Genomic DNA, 22,689 nt, shown 5'->3' on the forward strand with positions numbered 1-22,689 from the left:
TGAACAAGACAAAGGGCAAAAAAACAATCATACTATTCTGTGTACATGTTTTTATTAGTTTGAGTTCTACCCTCTTGAAGCTATTCTGTTCGAGAAGTGTTTCAGTTCACAAAGCCAGAACGACTTCTTATTATTCCAATTTCTCTAGTGCACTCTTGCATAGAGAAAGAACACTAGACATCAATTACAAGTCTTTCATCTTTTGTAGTCTTTTTAAAAAAGCCATAAGCATGTATTATTTTGATAAAAAATAAAAAGCATCAATCTGTGAAATGTTTAAATAAAAACATAGAGTCTAGCTTTTTCTATATAGAAAGAACATATAAATATACTTTATGCCTTTAATCTGAAGGCAAAAAATCTCTCTGTAATATCTCATCAGAGAGAAAATGATCGCTTTGCTATCATTATATTGACTTGCAACTCACCTTTTGAAGAGCTTCACCCTTCCCTTAAAATAAATCTTTCCAGCAGAAAAGTCTTCCTATTTACTCCTAAGGACAGTTGTTTAATTCTAAAGATAGAAGTCCACCAACCCCAGCATTTACTGTCAGCAACATACTTAGCTGTATGTGTACTATGGCAGTAGGTTTTCCTGAAGTGAGAGACCAGATATTTAAATCTTCCACTGAATGCACATCTTCTATTTTCATCAAAGCTTCTTTGATATAGTCTACGTTCAAATGGCTTGGTACACCTATTCAGAATGGATCATTTATAAATAAAGGCTATTTTAAGAAAAAAGTTATATATTACTAATATGACATTTTTTAAGAAAAGAAACCAAATGGGTTTACCTAATTCAGTTTAAATTAATACTTTAAATTACATTAAAACTTTAAGATAAACTATGCATATATATATACATGAGAAGTTAATAAATACTTAAAAAAATGCTCACCAAAAAGAAATGTCAACCAAATCAGAATACTTTAATAAATAAGCTAGGATAGACAAAAAGAAAAAGGAACATACAATGATGATAAACCTACTTTTGAGAACTCACAGTTACATGCTTATACTTATTATCAGTAAGACAGGAATGTTGGAAATTGAATAGCAAGTTAAATGGGAATTACAGACTTAATACATGAATTACTAAACATAACTACATTAAGAATCATGAGCTGAATTCTTGTCCTAGCTCCACAGTTTATTAGCAGCATGACCTTAATGAAGTTATGTTACCCGACTGTGCCACAGTTTTGTTGTTGGTAAATGGGGATAATAATGTCTGCCTTGCCTACTTTTCTTGGCTATTATAAAGATCAAATGGGTAATAGATGGGAGAGCGCATTGACTCTTGTATGTTTTTTCATATAAGGTGGTTTATAGACTAATAAGTATTAGTAAAAAGAAAGACATGACTCCTACCCTCGAGAATCCCTCCCGCCAACAGCCCCAATCTGATTTAGGGAAATAATAAAGTCACAATGGGGATACCAGAGAGCTTACCTTCTAGAATTATCACTACTGTGTCCCATATGATTCGAAAGGTTGTAAAAGCCACAAGTAATGAAAACACATATGTACAGATGGGATCAGCAATCCTGTATTCTGGCTGAAAAGAGACAAATCAAAATTGTGTGATTAAATACAAACAGACATAAAACAAGTCCGAAAAGCAAAGCAAGGCATACTCTGTCCCTTCTTTAGCAGGACTGGAGCATATCTTTAGAACTTGGATATTGCCAGTTGAGAAATGTCTACTGTTCTTTGTGAAACCCATTTCCAGAAGTTTAGCCATTTATTCAACTGTTTTCCTCTGTGCCTCCTCTAAATCTCCCAGTCATAAGCCACAGACTATCAGAATTGAAAGGAGTTTCAGCAGCCATCCATCTGGTCTAAGCCCCTTGTATTAAGGCAGAGGGAACTCAAGTTTAGAGCTGGGGGACTTGCTTAAGATCAAAGCATTACAGCCAGAGCCAACACCAGAACTCAGATCTCTGAATTTTCATTCTGGTATATATTCCAGTATTAGTAGTTGAGTGACAAAGCTTAAAACCGAGTTTTTCAGTGAAAGCACCACCAAAACCAATAGATAAGTTATTCCTTGAGGTGATACTCTTCTGACTAGTGCTAATAAAAAAGTGATACTGATAGTTCAGGTATGTTTGCATAATGCAAAATGAATAGGACTGGCACTGGTGTCTAGCATACTGATAAAAGATAGTTGTGACCTTTAGTTTAGTTTTGTTTTTTATTTTGGCCAAGCCGCACAGCAGCTTAGTTCCCCAAATCTTAGTTCCCCAAAAAGGGATTAAACCCATGCCCCCTACATTAGAAGCACAGAGTCTTAACCACTGGACTGCCAGAGAAGTCCAGTCATTTTTTGTTGAAATTAAATAATATTTTAAAATCGAAGAATTAGTGATTATGTTACCTTGAATCGTATGATGTATGCAGCTATTAGCACACCAACACTCTGTACCAGATCCCCCAAGGCATGTACAAATGCAGCTCTCACTGCCAGGCTATCCTGCCCTTGGTTGTGTCCACATCTGGGACCTGTGGTAGGAGAATTTGAGGGCAGGGAGTGGGAATGGGCATGATGGTGACCAGACTGGTTCAACAGAAACCCCATTCTGTTAAGAATAAAAGAAAAGATTATTATTCTTTCTAATATTATTGATTAAAATATTTGTTACTAATCAGGCACTAATGAGGCAACATGAAACTCATTCATTTAATTAATATTTGAGCACCTGTTATGTATCAGGTACTGTTCTAGGTGTTGGGGTCAAGATAGTGGTAAGGCAGACATATCCCCATGGAACTTATGTTCCAGGAGAGAGGGCAGAGAATTAACAAATAAATACATAATGTACTGGTTGACAATGTGAATGCTTTGAAGAAAAAGTAAAGCATGGCAAGGAGATGGAGAGTGATGGGGAGTGATGAGAAAAGGCCTCACTAGGATTCTGAGTAGAGACTTGAATGAAGTCAGGAAGCAAGTGGTGGTGGAAGAGTGTTCTAGGCAGAAGGACCACCAGGGCAAAGGCCCTAAGATGAAGATGTGCTCTATGTGCTTTAAAAAGCGAAACAGCCACTGTGGCTAGAATAAAGTGACCAAGATGCTAGGAGGTGAGCTGGAGAGGTACATAAGATCTAACAAAATGGCCATGGTAAAATGTTTTGATTTTATTCTAAGTATGAATGGAGGCCATTAGTACAGGGACTGGCAAACCAGAGTCTGTAGACCATAGTTGGCTCACTTCCTGTTTTATACATTTTTTTTTTTCTTTTGCAAATAAAGTTTTATTGGAACACAGCCATGCTCATTTGTTTACATACTAAATGTGGGTGCTTCTGTTCTATAGCAGTAGAGCTGAGTATATGTAAAAGAGGCTCTCAAAGCCTAACATATTTATTATCTGGTCCTTTTACAGAAAAAGTTTACTGAACCCTGGCCCAAGTGATTAAGTAAGTATTAAAGATTTTTTAGTTTTTAGGAAAAAATTTGGTAGTTAGAAAAACTTATTAAAATAAAAATACTATAAAAGTTATTTTAAAAACTTTGTCCTACTTAAATTGTTAGTCAAACTTCAGTATACCTGAGCAAACCCATGAGAAACTTATATAATTCCACAACAGTATTTTATTATCATTTAGAAGAAAAATTAATGTACTATAAAACTTCAAAATATATTAAAATATCACTGTACATTATTGAATGCATACACAATAGTCTCTAAGTTCACAATACTTGAAAATATTAATGTGAACACAATACAGAGGTGATACGATAATGGTAGACAGTGTCATTATAAATTTGTCCAAACTCATAGAATGAGTTTAACACTAAGAGTGAACCCTCATGTGAACTATGGATTCTGTGCCGTAATGATGTGTCAATGTACAGCTCATGGCTTGTATTAACAAGTGTACCACTCTGGTGGGGGATGTCGATAATGGGGGAAGCTATGCATGTGTTGGGATAGCGTACATATGAGAAGTGCTTGCAGTGAACCTAAAACTGCTTTAAAAAATAAAGCTTATTAAATTAAAAAAAAATACAGCTTACATCACATTAACTGCAACTCCAATAGCTGCAGTAATGAGCATTATATCTCCATTTATTTCATATTTCATGTGGATAGTTCTTTGGACAGCTTCATAGAGGAGGAACCCCATTAGTATATACACCAACAGCACACTAATCATAGCTGACAGAACCTCTGGAAGGAAAAATATTAAAAAAAATATATTTGTAGAATGGTTATTATACTTCATACATACTAAATACTGTACAGCCTCTAATTTATATATTCTTCCCTCTAAGGAGATAAAGGGATTATATTTTTTTTGTCATGTCATTTTTATTATTTAAAAAATTGTTGTTTGCTTTGGATCCTCTATTAATTCATTCCCACCACTCCCCACCTCCTTCTCATCTCTTTAGGGTCAAATTATATATATTTACAAACAAAATGAAAAAAACTGAGAAAGAATTTGTAACATACTTGATTACAGACTAATTTCTCCATAGATGATATACTTACAAATCAATAAAAAAAACCCATAAGAAAAATGGGTAAAGGACACAAATAGTAATATACAGAAAAGAAACAGGTATCAAAATCAACCATAATACAAGAAATTCAAATAATTCCTTTTGCCCCTTACTAAGTTGGCAAATGTTAAAAAGTTTAACAGCCATAGTTAGCAAAGATATACTGATAGAAGCATAAAATAAAGCTATCTTTTTGGAAAGCAGTTAGTAAAACTAATACAATTTTAAAATGCATATATTCCTTAATTCTAAAAGTCTATCCAATAGAAACATATCCATATGTATACAAAGACATCTACAAAATTTTCTACTGTAGCTTAGCCTGTAGTATAAAAAAAGATCCAGAGACATCTTAAATGCCCACCAATAAGGAACTTAATGGATAAATTATGGTATATACATAATGGGAAGCCATAATCATATATATAGGTATTTTTAATTGAAGTATAATTGATTTACAATATGTTAGTTTCAGTTGTACAGTACAGTGTGTGTGTATATATATATTCTTCAGATTTTCTTCTCTTATGCTCAGTCACTTTAGTTGTGTCTAACACTTCAGTTGTGTCTAACTCTTTGTGACCATAACCTGCGAGATTCCTCTGTCTATGGGATTCTCCTGGCAAGAATACTGGAGTGGGTTGCCATGCCCTCCTCCTAGGGATCTTCCCGACCCAGAGATCGAACCTCTGTCTCCTGCACTGCAGGCAGACCCTTTACCACTGAGCCACTGGGGAAGCCCCAGTATAACAAATATTGAGCACAGTTCCCTGTGCTATACAGTAGGTCCTTGTTGGTTTATTTATATTTTTTAAAAAAGGGGAAAAAAAGGGACTTCTCTGGTGATCCAGTGGTTAAGAATCCACCTTGCAATCCAGGGGGACACAGATTCCATCTCTGGATGGGGAACTAAGATCTCACATGCCTTGGAGCAACTAACTCCACACACAACTACTTAGCTCACGTGCCACAACTACTGAGCCCATGCACCACAACTAGAGAGTTTGTGTGCCACAGTGAAAGATTCTGCATGTAGCAACAAAGACTTGACTCAGCCAAACAAATAAATATTTAACCAAATAAATAAAAAGAAAAAAAATCAGGCAAATTGATAATCACAAGAAGAGATTGACAAGAAAATGTTATACCTGGGAAGTGAGAGTGAGTGCTTGGGGAATTTATTTTTCCCTTTATTCTTTTTTGTAACACTTGAAAAATTTTAAGTTTTTACTATAAACACATTTGTCTTTAGACTAAAGAAAAACAAACCCATTTTTAAAGGCATGTAAGTATGCATGAATGCACTTTGACTTAGGAATTCCTCTTCCAGGAATGATATACACATGCCAGCTGAGCTGCACGTACACAAAATGAGGTATGTTAACAATCTATTTATCAAATATTACATATAATAGCAAACAAGTGAAAACAATAAAAGAAGTGATTAGTAGGAGCCTTGTAGCATGGAATATTATGAATCTGAAAAAAGCGTTGAGCTCTTAATGTTTTAATAAGGAATCATCTATGTGAAAAAAGAAAAGTACACAACAGTATATATGATATGTTAGCATTTGTGCCAAAAGAAAGAGAATATATAAATAATGATCTGTACATGCAAACTCTGGAAGAATATACAAAATACTGATAAAAACAGATTGTGAAGGAAATGGATGGCTAGGAGACATGGATAATGTTCCACTATATATGCTTTACACCATGTGAGTAAGAAGTAGAAAAAATTTTATATCTTAAAATTATTAATATAGTGCAATGTAAAGTACATTTAAAAATAATTATTATATAAAACTAGTGTTGACACTCAGAACAATAACAGAAAGAAAATATATAACATTTTTCTTTTTTTTTTTTTTTAATTAAAAAATATTTATTTTGAATCAACCTTTTCATTACAGAATTTGAGGTTTTGTGTTCATCCATATGGGCCCCAGTAAATTGTAAGCACAAAAGTGATTCTTCGAATTTGCCCTTTAGAGTATTTTTTTTTTTTTAATTTTATTTTATTTTTAAACTTTACATAACTGTATTAGATTTGCCAAATATCAAAATGAATCTGCCACAGGTATACATGTGTTCCCCATCCTGAACCCTCCTCCCTCCTCCCTCCCCATTCCACCAGAAAATTACTAGAACTAATCAATGACTATAGTAAAGTTGCAGGATATAAAATCAACACACAGAAATCCCTTGCATTCCTATACACTAATAATGAGAAAACAGAAAGAGAAATTAAGGAAACAATTCCATTCACCATTGCAACGGAAACAATAAAATACTTAGGAATATATCTACCTAAAGAATCTAAAGACCTATATATAGAAAACTATAAAACACTGGTGAAAGAAATCAAAGAGGACACTAACAGATGGAGAAATATACCATGTTCATGGATTGGAAGAATCAATATCGTGAAAATGAGTATACTACCCAAAGCAATCTATAGATTCAATGCAATCCCTATCAAGCTACCAACAGCATTCTTCACAGAGCTAGAACAAATAATTTCACAATTTGTATGGAAATACAAAAAACCTCGAATAGCCAAAGCGATCTTGAGAAAGAAGAATGGAACTGGAGGAATCAACCTACCTGACTTCAGGCTCTACTACAAAGCCACAGTTATCAAGACAGTATGGTACTGGCACAAAGACAGAAATATAGATCAATGGAACAAAATAGAAAGCCCAGAGATAAATCCACGCACATATGGACACCTTATCTTCGACAAAGGAGGCAAGAATATACAATGGATTAAAGACAATCTCTTTAACAAGTGGTGCTGGGAACTCTGGTCAACCACTTGTAAAAGAATGAAACTAGAACACTTTCTAACACCATACACAAAAATAAACTCAAAATGGATTAAAGATCTCAACGTAAGACCAGAAACTATAAAACTCCTGGAGGAGAACATAGGCAAAACACTCTCTGACATACATCACAGCAGGATCCTCTATGACCCACCTCCCAGAATATTGGAAATAAAAGCAAAAATAAACAAATGGGACCTAATTAACCTTAAAAGCTTCTGCACATCAAAGGAAACTATTAGCAAGGTGAAAAGACAGCCTTTAGAATGGGAGAAGATAATAGCAAATGAAGCAACTGACAAACAACTAATCTCGAGAATATACAAGCAACTCCTACAGCCCAACTCCAGAAAAATAAATGACCCAATCAAAAAATGGGCCAAAGAACTAAATAGACATTTCTCCAAAGAAGACATACAGATGGCTAACAAACACATGAAAAGATGCTCAACATCACTCATTATCAGAGAAATGCAAATCAAAACCACTATGAGGTACCATTTCACACCAGTCAGAATGGCTGCGATCCAAAAGTCTACAAGCAATAAATGCTGGAGAGGGTGTGGAGAAAAGGGAACCCTCTTACACTGTTGGTGGGAATGCAAACTAGTACAGCCACTATGGAGAACAGTGTGGAGATTCCTTAAAAAACATTTTTCTTAAGAAATCAAATATTAAACCTTTAAGGGTTATAAGTTAAAACAACCTGGAAAATTGTTATCTGGGTCAACTCATTGCTCAAAGGTCCCAGGCAGTTCCAGTATACTGGACTTTGATACATTTTTATTCCACCTCATAAATTGCAACACAGAAAACTAGCAGTAAAATAAGCTGTTTCTCCAAAGACATCTCATTAATGTAGCCAAAACTCTAAAATTCTGTGAATCAACAGATGTTAGAATAAGACAAAAAACATAACAGCTCCTATTTAAAACTATGATTCACCTATTCCTGACATACTAATTATATTATACTTTAAAGGAGACACAGCAATAAGAAAGATAGAGAGAAAACCAACTGAAATACACAAAGATAGGGAGAGACTACTATATCAAGTCTAGGCTCTAAGCCCCTTAAGGATATGGCTACTTTCCATTCCAGGTCACATTTACTGTAGCACTCAGCAGAAAGGCTGGCATGTAGTATGTACTCATGTATTTATGGATGGATCTGTAGAATGAAGTTAGTTAGTCTGAGTAAGGAAAAATAAAAGGGTATATATATACAATTAAGAGGGTTAAGCTAAATATGAACAATAAGTTATTTACTAAATCCCGACAAATAAGAATAGGTTAAAAGGAAAGAATTAAGCCAAATATAAGATTGAAAACACATAGAATTTCTTGTTAAGTTATAACCACTGATGGCAAAATATACATATATAAATAATTTAAAGAAAGAATAAATAACAAATTTTGAACTGTAAAATCTCAGGTACTAGTGGTTGGCTCCTCATTTGACTCATGAAGAAATAGAACTTTAATTCTCTTTAATATTGGTATTTAAAAAATACCAATCCTTCTCAAACTCTTCCAGAAAAAAAAAAAAAAACTTTAATCATGTGTCCAGATTGAAGCTAGCTAACAGTTAGGACGTCATAGTTTTAAGGGTACCTAAATCAAATTTTTAATATGAAATTATAAAGCAGTACATTTTGTAAAGATTAACAGTTACACAAGTTAATGACATAGAGATGTGATTGCTTATGAAGATCTAAAACCAGTAATTAAAAATTCTTTCAAAACACCTTGTAATTAGGTTGGCCATACTTTCCTGTTTTCCCAGATAGCCCCAACTTATGCCTGTTATCCTGTCATAATTACTAACAGTGTCCCATTTCACTCTCAAAAGTGTCTTTGTCTTTTGGATGATAAGATATATTGTGACCCTAGGAGGTCTTCCAGATAAAATACTGGATGCCCAGTTAAATCTGCATTTCAGATAAACAACCAATTTTTGCATGTAAGTATGTCCCATGCAATATTTCAGACATATTGTCATCTGGAGAAAGAGCGAGAGAGCTTGCAAGCAAGTTAAAATGTGGCAACACCCAAATCTCCGTGATCATTTTCCTAAACACTGAGAATTATCTTTTTGTGAACTTTCAGACAAGGTAAAACCATATTCAAAATAAAGTAAAATGAAAGTCAAACTAAAGCATAACATTCTTGACAAGGAGGATTCCCACCCTGAGAAGGCCCGAGGCCCTTGCAGCCGAAAACTCAGTTTTCCACCACACAATTTTCACCCACATGAGTAGCACAAAGGACCCTAATGCCTGCCCATAGTTAAGAGTAATGGAATTCAGCTGATTCCTAGAAATTCCCAAAATGACATATTAGGATACTGTTACCAAAATGTGGCTTATTCAGTAATTAATAGGAATGTGCCTCATATTTAGTTTCCCTGGTGAAAAGCAAAGAATTCATCTGTTATTTTTTTATTCTAATGATCTGTCAAAATGTTTTCTAAACAGAGCACTGATCAAAAAAGAAACTAAATTTTGAGTATATTTTTAGGGCTGAAATTTATAATTGAGAAGTATAAGGCACAGGAACATATATAACTAAAATTTCTAATAGTAGATGTATGATCATTCTGATAAACGAACAAAAAGTTCTTTCACTGTGAATAAATTAAACTTTGGTGAAATATCATGAATAGACCTAATTATTGTTTAAAAATTTTTCGTAGTATTTTAAATATGATGGAATGCAGATAAATGCAGGCAAGATATTGTTTTCTCCCCCATTTGAGAGAGAAGGAAGCTTTCAATCAACAACCAAATTATGACTTGCTCCAATCTTCTCATTCTTGCCCTGTTGCCCTGGGTTAGTATTTGGTCACATAACATACATTAAAGTTTTTCACGATGAAAGGAGTATACAACATATGGATTTTTCATTTTCTAAAGGAGACTCAGGAACTTTCACAATTGAAACCCTAGTTTCTGTGAAAGTTACTATCCTATCTGTCTTAGATAAACTTGACAAAATGGAAATTTAGCATAAGTAAACTCTTGAAAGAGATTTTTATGGAAATTCTAGAAAACCTATTTTATAGTAGTTCTAACATAATTTGCTACTTTATTCTACACACAAATAATTGTATCACTCTATTTGGCTGAATGGTAGTATTGGAGGATGGAGTAAGATGAACGAATATGTGTTCTGTAACACTTGGGTCATTTCATTCAGCTGAAATACAAATGCTTATTATGATCAATGATCTAACAAAGACCAAAATATACCCTAAATTTCACATAGAGAGGATAAAGTTTTGATTCGAAAAGCTAATAAATAGTAAGAGCAAAAATTAAATGGAACAAAACACAGATGATTATCAAGTTTTGATAGTACTATAATAAATTAAAAATGTTTATTGTACATTTTAACACATCTGTAAATTGCCAAAGGGTTTCCCAGGTGGTACAGTGGTAAAGAACCCATCTGCCAATGCAGGAGATGCAAGAGATGCAGGTTTGATCCCTGGGTCAGGAAGATCCCCTGGAGTAGGAAAATGGCAACCCACTCCAGTATTCTTGCTTGGAAAATTCCATGAACAGAGGAGCCTTGTGGGTTGCAGTCCATGGAGTCTCAAAAGAGTTGGATACAACTGGGTAACTGAGAGCACATGCAAATAAATTGCCAAAACTAGAGGTTTTCAAGATTCATATGAAAAATAGAGTCCTTTTCTGACATCCTCTGTTATTCTCCATCATACTACATTATTCTTTCTCTTTACAGCATTTAATACAATTTATGATTATGTTGTGCTTGTGTATATATTTACTGTCTATTTCCCCACCCTATAATATTACTCATTCAACAGGAACTTTTGAGCACCTATTCAGTGAATGAGTAACAATCTACTTCAACTATGTAAACCACACTCAACCCAAGCATATTTGCTTTTTTATGAGTGCTGCCCAGATGTTCTGGCCTGTCATAACCGTTATCTTTGCTATGATGCCAATGTCTATTTCCCTTCAGGCATACACATTGTCTCTCTATTGACTCAAACTTAAATAGCAAACATTTAAAGTTCAGGTTTCAGAGGCCTATAAAAAAGAATAGGGAAGGAGAGTGGAGATATAGTCTCTTCCATTTCCTTTTATGCTATTTTTCTTTTCTACATTCTTCTAAAAGCAGATAGGAAGGAAAAAGAAGGAAAAGCAGTGGGCTGTACTGGATTTGCCTAGGACTTCCAAACTAGTATTTTTATTTCATCTCATCCACAGGTGAAGATGAACTCAGGACAAAGACATCACATAGGATTTCAGGGGCCCACAGTTGCCAGTAGGATACTAAAAGCTAAACTGCAAAGTCTGTGATCCTCTCACTTCCGACTCTAAATCACCTCCTGTTTTCTGCCTTCGTACCACTCCCTCTTCCCCACACCCACGGTGCCCAGTGCTCTCGAGTTGGCTTTTGGCTATCCAGTATTGACTGATGTTTTATACCTGTCTCTGTAAAAACTCCCATTTCTAGCATGTACCTATACTTTTCCTATATATGTTCATGTGATGCGAATTAACGCTTAAGGTGTGAACATGACAAATAGGCATAACTCTTGTCAAGGGTGGGAGGAAGTTGAATCACCAGGGAGAAGAGATGTTTGTTTGTTTTTTTTTTTGGCTGCATGTATGGGGGAAGAAATTTTTTTAGCTGAATACTTTCTGTTCCTTTAGTAACTATCAGGGGAAAAATAACAAACTATGTAGAATTAGCATTATAAGCATATACCTACCTCAGGACAACCATCATCTAGTGAGATCTGCACGGTCTCTGCTCAGTAGAATGACACACGGCTACAAAAGACCCCTGCACTGTCACTTCCCAGCTAACCTAGGCTGAGACCTGCGTTACCAAAGTTAATCTTGCTTTTCATTTCAAATACAGACAACTCTGCTTATTACAGTCCTTTCACATGGTCACTATCTTTATCTAATTCTTGCAGGCTCTTCAGCCCAAGAACTGGAAGAAAAGCCAAATAAATAAAGTCAACTACACTCATAATCCACAGAGAAGGATAAAAGCAGAAAGCTCCCCCCTTCCCCGCCTTTGGAATAGCATGTCCCCTGAGACATAATGTGGGTCACAGTGTGACTTCATGAAGTTCTAAGTTTTATTAACATCCAGAATAAGATGACATACCCACAGTCAAATAAATCCAGGCATTTAAAAATAACTCACATATCTTCTCACAAAAGACCTGCCATTGTAACTCACTGAAATGTAAGAAAGAAAGAAAAAAAAGGAAAAGAAAAACCTGAATGATTTTATACAATCTGTGAGTTCACATGAAGGAAAGAAAGCACCAACAGAATGGAACTGACTCCTGCAACAGCCAGTTGGGCTTACCCCTCAGATCAGAAACTACCTCTCTGGCCTTGACTGAGAGAACGATTTTTGCTAAAAGAAACTTTGTTATACTGCCCCAAATGTTACTCAAGACCCAAGTTATAAAGCACATCTTTAAAAATTGTTAATCATGAGGGTGAATCATGTTACTTTTCTCCTACTACCTGGCTGAGATAGTTTTGCTAAGAAAATAAGAATTTTGATTGGGGTGGGGGGGAGGCAGGTGGTTTTGAAACATGAAACATTTTGAGAGATAAGAAAACTCTGGATAAGATCATAAACTGGCAGATAGAAGAAGGAAGGAAAAGAAGGCGACACTAACTTTTAGTGAGAATTTACTCTGTGCCAGGTATCATGTTAGGAACTTATACTACCTTAACTATGTCTTTTTATTTTTATTTTTTTTACAATTCTGCAATAAAAGCACTATCATCCCTATTTTACAGTAGAAACCCATAGTTAAGTCAGGTCATTCTCCTAAAGGTCATACAGCTAGTTAAAGAGCAGATCTCAGACGTGGGATCAGCCCCTGACTAAGATAAGGAGAAGAAATTCCCTTCTGACTAGTTTCTTAATTAGTCTGAAGGACCTATAAGCCAGGCTACACAACTCAGCTCTGTTACTGACCAAATAAATTTTTAAAGTTTGTGAGTATAAACCGATTCAGAATTATAGACAAATGCTTTCAAGTCCCAAACAGTTTTATCCCAAAATTTAAAAAATTCTACTCTCAGTTTGGAAGTCGGTTTAACTTGAAAAACAAATGATTTAAGGATCACTAGATTATCTGTTTCAGTTTTCATATCCATATTTACTCAGCTTTGACTATGTAACAATCTGATTAATGATACCTTATACAGCAGTTATTAGTGCCAGAGCCATAGACTTCCGTATTTTATGTTCTTGTCCCTACTTAATTCATGGTCTAGAAGGAGACACTGTCTCATAAAAATATCTATAAAAATGTGATAAATGCTACTAGACATGTATAAAGTGTTATGAGAAGACAAAAAGAAAATAAATTTAGGGTATGATACTACTAATATCTAACTCTTATCCATAGACATACACCTCTAGTATGCTGCCTTTGCATAGGAAAGGGTTGCGGGGAGCAGCATATGAACATACATACATATTTTTTTTCTTATACTTTCAAAAGGAAATGCTGGAAGGTCAGACAGAAAGTAATTAAAATGGTTGCTAATTAGGAGTAGGGCAGAAGGATGGGTTGGAGGGGACAGGATGAAAGCAGGCTTCTCTGAGTAAATTTTTTCTTTTAAAAATTAATTTTTGACTTCTGTGACAGTTTTACATATATACAAAGTAAATCAACAAAGAAAAATCCAACTCCTATCCATGCCATCCAACCCATGCCATCAAAGCAAAACAAAATTCAATAGCACAGTAACCAACCAGAAGTTTCTTAGGGGGAATTCCTTCTGAAACATTCTTTAGGACCTGAATCCCCAAGTCTTGGTAGTTGGGAGGTCATTAAGAGGCACACTCTCTAAATGCGTCCAAGGTAAACATACCCTCCCCTAGAGAACTTAGATTACTTGTGAAGCTGTGGAATTTTATAGCACATGAGGACAGCCACTGCTTCAGTTTATAGCTTTGTTCAGTTCTACATACCTTTGTTGCCTTTTTAATCCTCCTCAGATCATTGTAAGTTTTTCTTTCATTACTTCAAAGAGCAGAATAAGTGAAATAAGTTCTTATCTATATATATCCTTGTAAGATTTTGGAATACAAAGAAGAAAAAGATCTCAAGGGCCCTTCTAGTGTGAGGGTGTGATTCCCTTCTTAGCTCTGGAAAATACTCACCTATCTGTATCACAACAATTCTCTTCCTTCTATTTTTTAGACGACTTAAAAAATTTAGATAAAATTCAAATAACAAAATTTACCACTTTAACAATTTTGAAGTGGACAATTCAGTGGGTTTTCGTATATGCACAGGTTGTGCAACAAGTACCATTAATTCCAGAATATGCTCATCAGCCCCAAAAAGAAACCCTATAATCCTGAAGCAGTCACTCCTTTTTATTTTTTAAGTCTCTTCTTCTGAGGTTTTTAATAGTATACTTCAGACTTTCCAGATCATTCTTTTATAGTTTTAAATTTTTTCTTCCCATTTTTATTTATTTTTGTTCTGTATTCTGGGAGACTTTTTTCTTTTTTACTATTGTTTAAAATTTTTATTGTAGTTGATTTACAATGTTTGTAAATTTCTTCTGCAGAGCAAAGTGACTCAATTATATATATTCTTTTTCATATTCTTTTCTAGTATAGTTTCTCATAGGATATTGAGTATTGTTCCCTGTGCTATAGAGTAGAATCTTGTTTATTCATCCTATTATATAAAAGTTTGCCTTTGCTAATCCCAAACTCCCATTCTGTCCCTCCCCTACCCACCCCCACCCCCACCCCCATCCCCTTTGGCAACTACAAATCTGTTCTCTATATCTGTGAGTCTGTTTGTTTCACAGATGGGTTGATTTGTATCATATTTTAGATCTCATATATAAATATTAGCATATGACATTTGTCTTTCTGGAGGATTTTCTTGATTATATTTTCTAGTCCTATTGAAAAAAAATTTTGTTTTAATTTTTTGTAATATTTCAATTTCAAAGAGCTTTTTCTACATGTTTTTTTCAAAATATTTTACTGTTTTACTATACTGAGTATATTAATAAGTAATTTAAAACATTTTCCTCTGTTTCTTAAGTCACCTTTTTTCAGGTAGGACAAATTTTTGTTAGTTTTCTTTTTTTTTTTTAACTTTCTTTCATGCTGCTGGTTTTTCTCATTTCCTAAAAGATTCTTGGTTGTCTGTTCACATTTAGGGTAGAAGGACAGGACTATGCAAAAAAGTAAATGCTGGAAGGATAACACATAACTATTTAAAATAGGTATGAATAAGGGGTAAAGAGCAGAGCAGACTAAGACAAATGTATTACTTTAGCGTGAGTATGTGGGGAACCAAACTCTAAGGCTGCAGAACCCTGAGTTCTAGGATGAAAAAGATTTATTTTGGAGCATCAACATTCACACTAAAGTCTCAGCTTTCTCCAAACATTTGGCTCAGTTTCTTTCTGGAAGAACTATTTGGTGTTCACACGGAGAAAAATGCAGACTGCCTGAGGGGAGGTGGGGATGGGAAGAAGGTAGGGACATAGTGGACTGACTAGTAGGAGCAGTTTCCCATTTATAGCCATTCAATTAATCTTGTTTTAAGCCCTCTTTCTCACTTCTGCCATTTCTGTCCCTGAGTCTTCTTTGGAGTTCCATTAGGCTGATCCAGTTTCTGCCCAAATGTACTCTAGGCTGCTGTTCCTTGGCTTATTTCTTTCTTCAACCCACTCCAATCTACTTTCTGACTTCCAGAAATTTCCTGTTTATTGGTTACCCAACCATTTGCTTTTCTTTGTTGTTTTGGTACTCTGTATTTCCTATTGAAATGTATTTCCTGTCTCAAATGCTGATTTCTAGTCCACCATCTTGAACTAGTACTTTTAAGGAAAGGGAAAAATATGACTTTCTATAGAAATATACAGAAATACAATAGAGCCAGTTTTTTTTTCTTTCATCTTTCCATAGTGCTTGTAATCTACGGCCAAATAAATAAATAATACTTCTTTGACATTTAATAGAATTTCCCTGATTATGTGTTCTTAGTTTCTCATTTGTAGAACGTTCTATGTTACTGCATGTTTCTAGGGGAGAATTCCACTGTTTTCATTAGAATTCCAAGGGATCTACAATCTAAAATGAATATACTCTGTTTAGAAAATAAAAATCCCCATTCCATGATGCTGTGTTTGAGTTCTGATTTTAAATTGCAAGAGTTTACATCACAAAAAGATTAAAGTTTGAGAATAATTTTGAAGCTGTTTACAAACCCCAAGGCAATTAGTAAACAAATGGATGTATAATGTGTCAGTTAGCAGTGGGAGTTTTTTTAGGAACACATCCAAATGCATTATGTGTTATGCATTGGCTTAACAAATTACAGAAAGACCTCATTCAGGGCTTTACCTCTCTTGTACAGCAGCTGAGGATGCTGAGATATGGGGATGCCAGATAATTTCCCGAAGTTATGAGCTGGATAGCTACTTGGAATACAGCCATTCATGTACAATGTCAGGTTTTACACCAGAAGACTCAATTATTAAATTATATGAGATCTACATATTAAGATTAGGCTAAAAAGTAACAAAGAAGGGGAGATACTGATTAATATATTAGCCCAAAGTGTCAATGTCTCTACAAAAGATGTTAATTCTAGTTCTTTAAGACCAGTTTTGCTGAAGCTACTTAAATGTCAATTTTTAGGTTCTAAGCAAACGTAAAAATTGGTCATATGGCACTTCATATCCTAAGTCAAGTGACTGTTCTACATGTATTTTAAAAATAAGTAAAAATTTTAAAAAACAAGCAAGAAGAGTTGTGTGGATAACAATGTATGATTTTAACCTCTTTTAATTGAATATTAATATTTATTCAAAATAGGAAAATAAAATATGTGTGCATTGTTAAAGAAAAACATTCAATGACACTTGTTAAAACATAGTAAAGAAGACTTTATTAAAGACTGGGGGAAGTCACTGAGATTGGTATAGGAAGTCTTGTTGAGAACAAGCCAGGGTGATGAGATATCACCTGGGGATGACCCACCAAATATTGAGAATGGGGTTTCTGTTAAATTGGCTTGGCATAAAACTAGATTTTACAAGGAAGAACACAGATGGGCTTGGGAGATGATTCAGGAGATTTGGTCAAGCAGAGAATCTTTGTTGTATTTATAGTTAATGGCCACAGTGAAGGTCAGCCATACAGTATGTTATAAAAATTACAGTAGTGCCCCAAACCTGGACTACAGTAGCTTTGATTGGAAAGCCTGAGGTGAAAGAAAGAAGTTAACACTCATTGATGAATTATATACATATAGTTCTACTTGGTTCAGTAAACTGAAGGTAAACTTTTTTTTCTGTTAACATTTTCAGGACACAGGGAACAACATTTGAAGATTAATGATCATCATATAATTTTTTTCTTTTGGCTGTGCCATGGCATGCAGGATCTTAGTTCCCTGACCAGGGATCAAACCTGTGCCCCCTGCAGTGGAAGCACAGAGTTCTAACCACTGGGATGCCAGTGAAGTACCTGATTCCCATGTAATTTTACATGTGTAAGCTATTTAGTACCCTGGAAGATATATATCTGAATGTACCCTGGAAGATATATATCTGAATGTACCCTGGAAGATATATATCTAAAGATATATATCCGAATAGCTTTATTTCCTAAGCCAATGCATAACACATAATGCATTTGGAGATGTTCCTATTTGTCTATTTTCATTTGCTTTGTTCTAACAGGCTATCACCAGAAAGACTTTAGTTAATCAAAGGTTATACAGTTCATTGTGATTTTACTATAAATTTTATAAATAAAGAAATGCCCAATTACTTACCCAAGCGATGAAATCCAAAAGTGAACCTTTTGGTTGGTGATTTTGAAGACAGCCACAAAGCAAGCAGGGTCAATATGATGGCACTTAGGTCAGTTAACATATGAAGTGCATCTGTCATGATTGCTAGGCTATTTGCAATGTATCCACCTTAGAGTAAGGGTGACAAGAAAGAAGGAATAAGTTAATTAAAATAACAAACATAAGCAATCAAACCCCAAATAAACAATATTCCACAAAACATGAACTTACAACTAAAGTTAACTAAATAATTATCCTATTGCAATTAAGTCAAAGTATCCTGAAATTTTATGTAAAACATTAACTATGCATATATTTTTTTCTGGTGAGACTGTCCATTTCTAGAAACAGATTCTCTGAGGAATCAATGACCTTAAAAAAGTTAAGAGGCACTAAAGGGGGGCTAACACAAGAGAAGTTTTATGTTTTAGCACTTCAGCTTTTACTCAACCTACTAATTCTGCTGCTGCCGCTTAGTTGCTTCAGTTGATTCCAACTCTGTGACCCTATCGACTGCAGCCTGCCAGGCTTCTTTGTCCATGGGATTCTCTTGGCAAGAGTCCTAGGGTGGGTTCCCATGCCCTGCTTCAGGTGATCTTCATGACCCAGGGATCAAACCTGGGTCATATTCTTTACTGCTAAGTACTGTTAGTGAATTTAATAACCACCATATCTAAATATTATAATAAAGCTGAACAAAAGGTATTCACTAATTTGGGAGGGCCTGAACATAAACTAAAGAAATTCATAAGATATTCAATAGTTCAAAACAAAAGATAAAAAATAACTGATTCTCTTAGATATAAATAGCAGTGTCTCCTAATAGAGGGATAAAAGATGGCATTTAGAATACAATTTTTTTGTACTGGTTTTCCAGTAAATAATAATGTATATATTTCATATATTTGGGTGTGTATATCTGTGTCTGTATATATAAATTTATATTTATTACATATATGTGTGTGTGTGTGTGTATATATATATATACACACACACACACATAATATATGTACACTATTTATTATTTTTATTTCGTTCCATTATGGTCAACCAATTTTCCTATCACCATTCAGAGAATAAATTTTTATTATACAGAGTATTCAAGCTTGTATGTATATCACAATCACCTGGAAGGTTTGTTAAACTATGGACGTCTTGACCCCACTCCCAGAATTTCTAATTCAGTAGATCTGGATGAGGCCTGAGAATTTACATTTCTAGCATGTTCCCAGGTCGTCAGTGATGCTTCTGGTTTTGGAACCACACTATGAGAACTGCTGTTACAGTGTACTGCAGACTTTCATGATCAGGATGTTGTGACACTTAAATGTGCTGAGCTGTTGATTCCCCTGTTCCTAGGATGGGTGTGCAGAGCCACGAGCAGCAGAAGTGGGGCTGATGGTCTTGTAGACACATCCATTTATCCCAGTGTTGTCTATACAAATACCATTTTTTTATGTTTTCCTTGACATGAAAAAGCTGAAAATCACTGAGAGAAAATACAGCTTGGTGGTTAATAGCAACAGTTTAGTTCAGTTGCTGAGTCGTGTCCAACTCTTTGCAACCCCATGGACTGCAACATGCCAGGCTTCCAGGACTTTGAAATTTCAGAGACTTTGAGCAAGTTACTTACTCATTTTTGAGCTTCAATTTACTCATCTATAAAACGAAGATAATACCTTAAAGCCACACTGTCCAATAAAACTGAGATGATGGAAATATTTTATCAGTGCTGGCCAGTGGAGTAGCCGCAAGTCACATGTGGCTTTTGAGCATTTGAAATATGGCTAGAGCAACTAAGGGATTGAATTTATTTTAGTCAGCCTAAAGAGCCACATGTGGCGATCACCAGCAAAGAAAGCAGAGTAAGGACCTCTGAAAATCATCTCCTCCATACAAGGCACAGAACATGGGCAAAAATGGTCCAAACCAGCTTTCTGAAAACTATGCACATTAATTAAACAAAGGCTGATACAGGTAGCATTTATTCAAGGAAAAAGGCTCAACCTTGATAAGAAGCTCAGTAGCTCTGTGGCATTTTAACTTGCTTTATACCCAATCTCTCCCTCTTCAATTCCATGGTAGCCTTGGAAACTAACAAGCAGTAACCACAGTGAAAACCTCAGCCTGGCAGCCACTGTAAGGAATAGGATGGAGTTGAAAGTGAAAGTGTTAGTCACTCAGTTGTGTCTGATCCTTTGTGACTCCATGAACTGTAGCCAGCCAGGCTCCTCTGTCTATGGGATTCTCCAGGAAAGAATACTGGAGTGGGTTGCTATTTTCTTCTCCTGGGGATTGAACCCGGGTCTCCTGCATTGCAGGCAGATTCTTTACCATCTGAGCTACCAGGGACATCCTGGATGGACTTAGAGGTCATTAAAAGCCCCACTGCCAGGAAATTGTCATTATTTGACCTGTCTGGTGATTCCCTCAGAGACTATACTTGCAAGGTTCTTTTTATTTGATTTGACTTGGAACTTGGCCCTGGTGCAAACCACAGTGAATGTTTGTCGAAAACAATCAGAGACAGTTGTTAACACACCAGTTGCCTGAAGCAATAAATAAGTCTTCTGAAATTTTACAATGACGTACCTTGGTGTGGTATTATTTTCATCCAATTTGGGCTTTTATTGACTCTGTCTGTAATTATATATCCGTTGGTTCTAGGGAAATTTCTTAAACTATGTTGCTGATAATTTCTTTCTTATGCTTTCTCTATTCCCCAAACCCCTATTATTTGGAACTTGAACTCATATACTAGTTTTCTTGCCTTTCTTCTCCCATGATCTTCTATCTCTCTGCTCTATTCTGTAGGAGACTATCTTAATTCATCTGCTAATTTGTTTGGAGTTAAAAAATATTTTAATGTTTTTATTATTCAAAATATATTTTTCTACTCTGAATTTCTTTTTAAGAATAGCCTATTCCTGTTTCATAGATTCATGATCTCATTTTATCTCTATGGATACTTATTCCATTATTACACTATTATATCTGACTAGCTCTTAAACAAGTTTTCATAAACTTTCCTTATTTTAGCCTTCCTCTTTACCCACTTAGAGGGGTACCTGATACAACCAATTCTAGTCCTGCTTAGTATTCTCTAGTGCAGTTCTCAATTGTAGTACTCAGGATCAGCAGCATCAGCATCTCCTGGGAACTTCTTAGAAAATTCTACCCCGGAACTACTTAATTAGGAACTCTGGTCCAGCAATTTGTGTTTTAACAAGTTATCTAGGTGTTTCTGATGCACTAGCATAAACTGGATTGGGTCTTGGTTTTCCCCACTGCTTGTTTAGGAATTGGCTTTCATGGGCCTATTAATACAGTTACATCTTTACATGATTCCTTTCTAGTTTGTGTTGCTATTGTCTCCTTTCCAGTTTTCCCCATCTGTGTGGAGATACAGAGAAGGCGATGGCACCCCACTCCAGTACTCTTGCCTGGAAAATCCCATGGACAGAGGAGCCCAGTAGGCTGCAGTCTACTGGGTAGACCCCAGTAGGCTACTGGGGTCGCTCAGAGTCAGACAGGACTGAGCTACTTCACTTTCACTTTTTACCTTCATGCATTGGAGAAGGAAATGGTAACCCACTCTAGTATTCTTGCCTGGAGAATCCCAGGGACAGGGGAGCCTGGTGGGCTGCCGTCTATGGGGTCACACAGAGTTGGACACGACTGAAGCAACTTAGCAGCAGCAGCAGCAGTGTGGAGATAATATATATATATTCCATATATGTATGTGGATATATGTGTGTGTGTGTGTGTGTGTGTGTGTGTATACATATATCTTTTTCATTCCCATGCAGCTGTTAGAGCAGTCAGTAACTGTTACTAAATCCAAAGGATATTTTAGTTCTCATCTTATTGGGCCTCTCAGCAGCTTTAACTTACTTATTTCCAATTTGAAATACTCTTTTCTTCAGTTCTGGGATACTTGTTTGCCTTCTGCCCAACTTCTAAAGTTGTAGTTACTCAAGACTTGGGCTCTCTAGATAATTTTTTCTATTCCTATGGCATCTACCTTGACCTCCCTTCTGTATGACAGACTTACACATAATAGGTCACTAGACATTTTTACATGCCTATTTCACATACATGTAATACTTAACATGTCTAAAACAACCCTTGAGCCCATGCTTAAATCCTGTTCTGTATTTTCTCCCTTCCCTGCTTCATAAATGATACACAATTACATACACTAAGCAGGTGAGGTACAAAATTTCAGAATCATTCCTGATATTGCTCTCCCATCAACTTTCACATTCAACTCATTAGCCATTTTGCCAAAGTTACCTCTAGAATGTTTCTCAATCAGTGTATTTTTCTCCATCCACTCTATTTCAAGTCATAATCACTTCCTATTGGGACTTCTGTGAAATATATTTGCTTCTGCTCTTGTACCAGCCAATCCACTCTCCATATAAGAGTCAGAGTTATCTTTTTAAAAAGTAAATCCCATCATGTCAGTCTCTACTCAAAAGCCAT

General features: G+C 35.4%; 1 protein-coding gene and 1 long non-coding RNA gene across 4 annotated transcripts in view; one reads left to right on the plus strand and one right to left on the minus strand.

Moving 5' to 3' along the window:
- Positions 1–12,832, plus strand: part of LOC102408072 — a 43,076-nt gene extending 30,244 nt beyond the window's left edge. The window contains exons 3-5 of one of the 3 annotated variants that reach the window (XR_006542752.1): positions 3,390–3,423; positions 5,844–5,888; positions 12,301–12,832. This is a non-coding gene — a long non-coding RNA (uncharacterized LOC102408072). Of the gene's footprint in view, positions 1–3,389; positions 3,424–5,843; positions 5,889–11,581; positions 11,640–12,300 lie in introns of all 3 variants that reach the window. The other 2 variants (XR_006542751.1, XR_003112298.2) reach the window with 2 other exon arrangements.
- The window catches only part of SLC30A4 (solute carrier family 30 member 4), a 32,033-nt gene that overhangs the window by 4,442 nt on the left and 4,902 nt on the right, over positions 1–22,689 (minus strand). The window contains exons 3-7 of the mRNA XM_025295517.2: positions 18,184–18,330; positions 4,025–4,178; positions 2,384–2,585; positions 1,456–1,561; positions 563–697 (exon numbers count right to left, since the gene is read on the minus strand). Of these exons, the coding sequence (XP_025151302.2) occupies positions 563–697; positions 1,456–1,561; positions 2,384–2,585; positions 4,025–4,178; positions 18,184–18,330 (744 nt within the window). The remainder of the gene's footprint in view (positions 1–562; positions 698–1,455; positions 1,562–2,383; positions 2,586–4,024; positions 4,179–18,183; positions 18,331–22,689) is intronic.

Source organism: Bubalus bubalis, chromosome 11, assembly GCF_019923935.1.
Source record: "Bubalus bubalis isolate 160015118507 breed Murrah chromosome 11, NDDB_SH_1, whole genome shotgun sequence".
NCBI classification, from domain to species: Eukaryota; Metazoa; Chordata; class Mammalia; order Artiodactyla; family Bovidae; genus Bubalus; species Bubalus bubalis.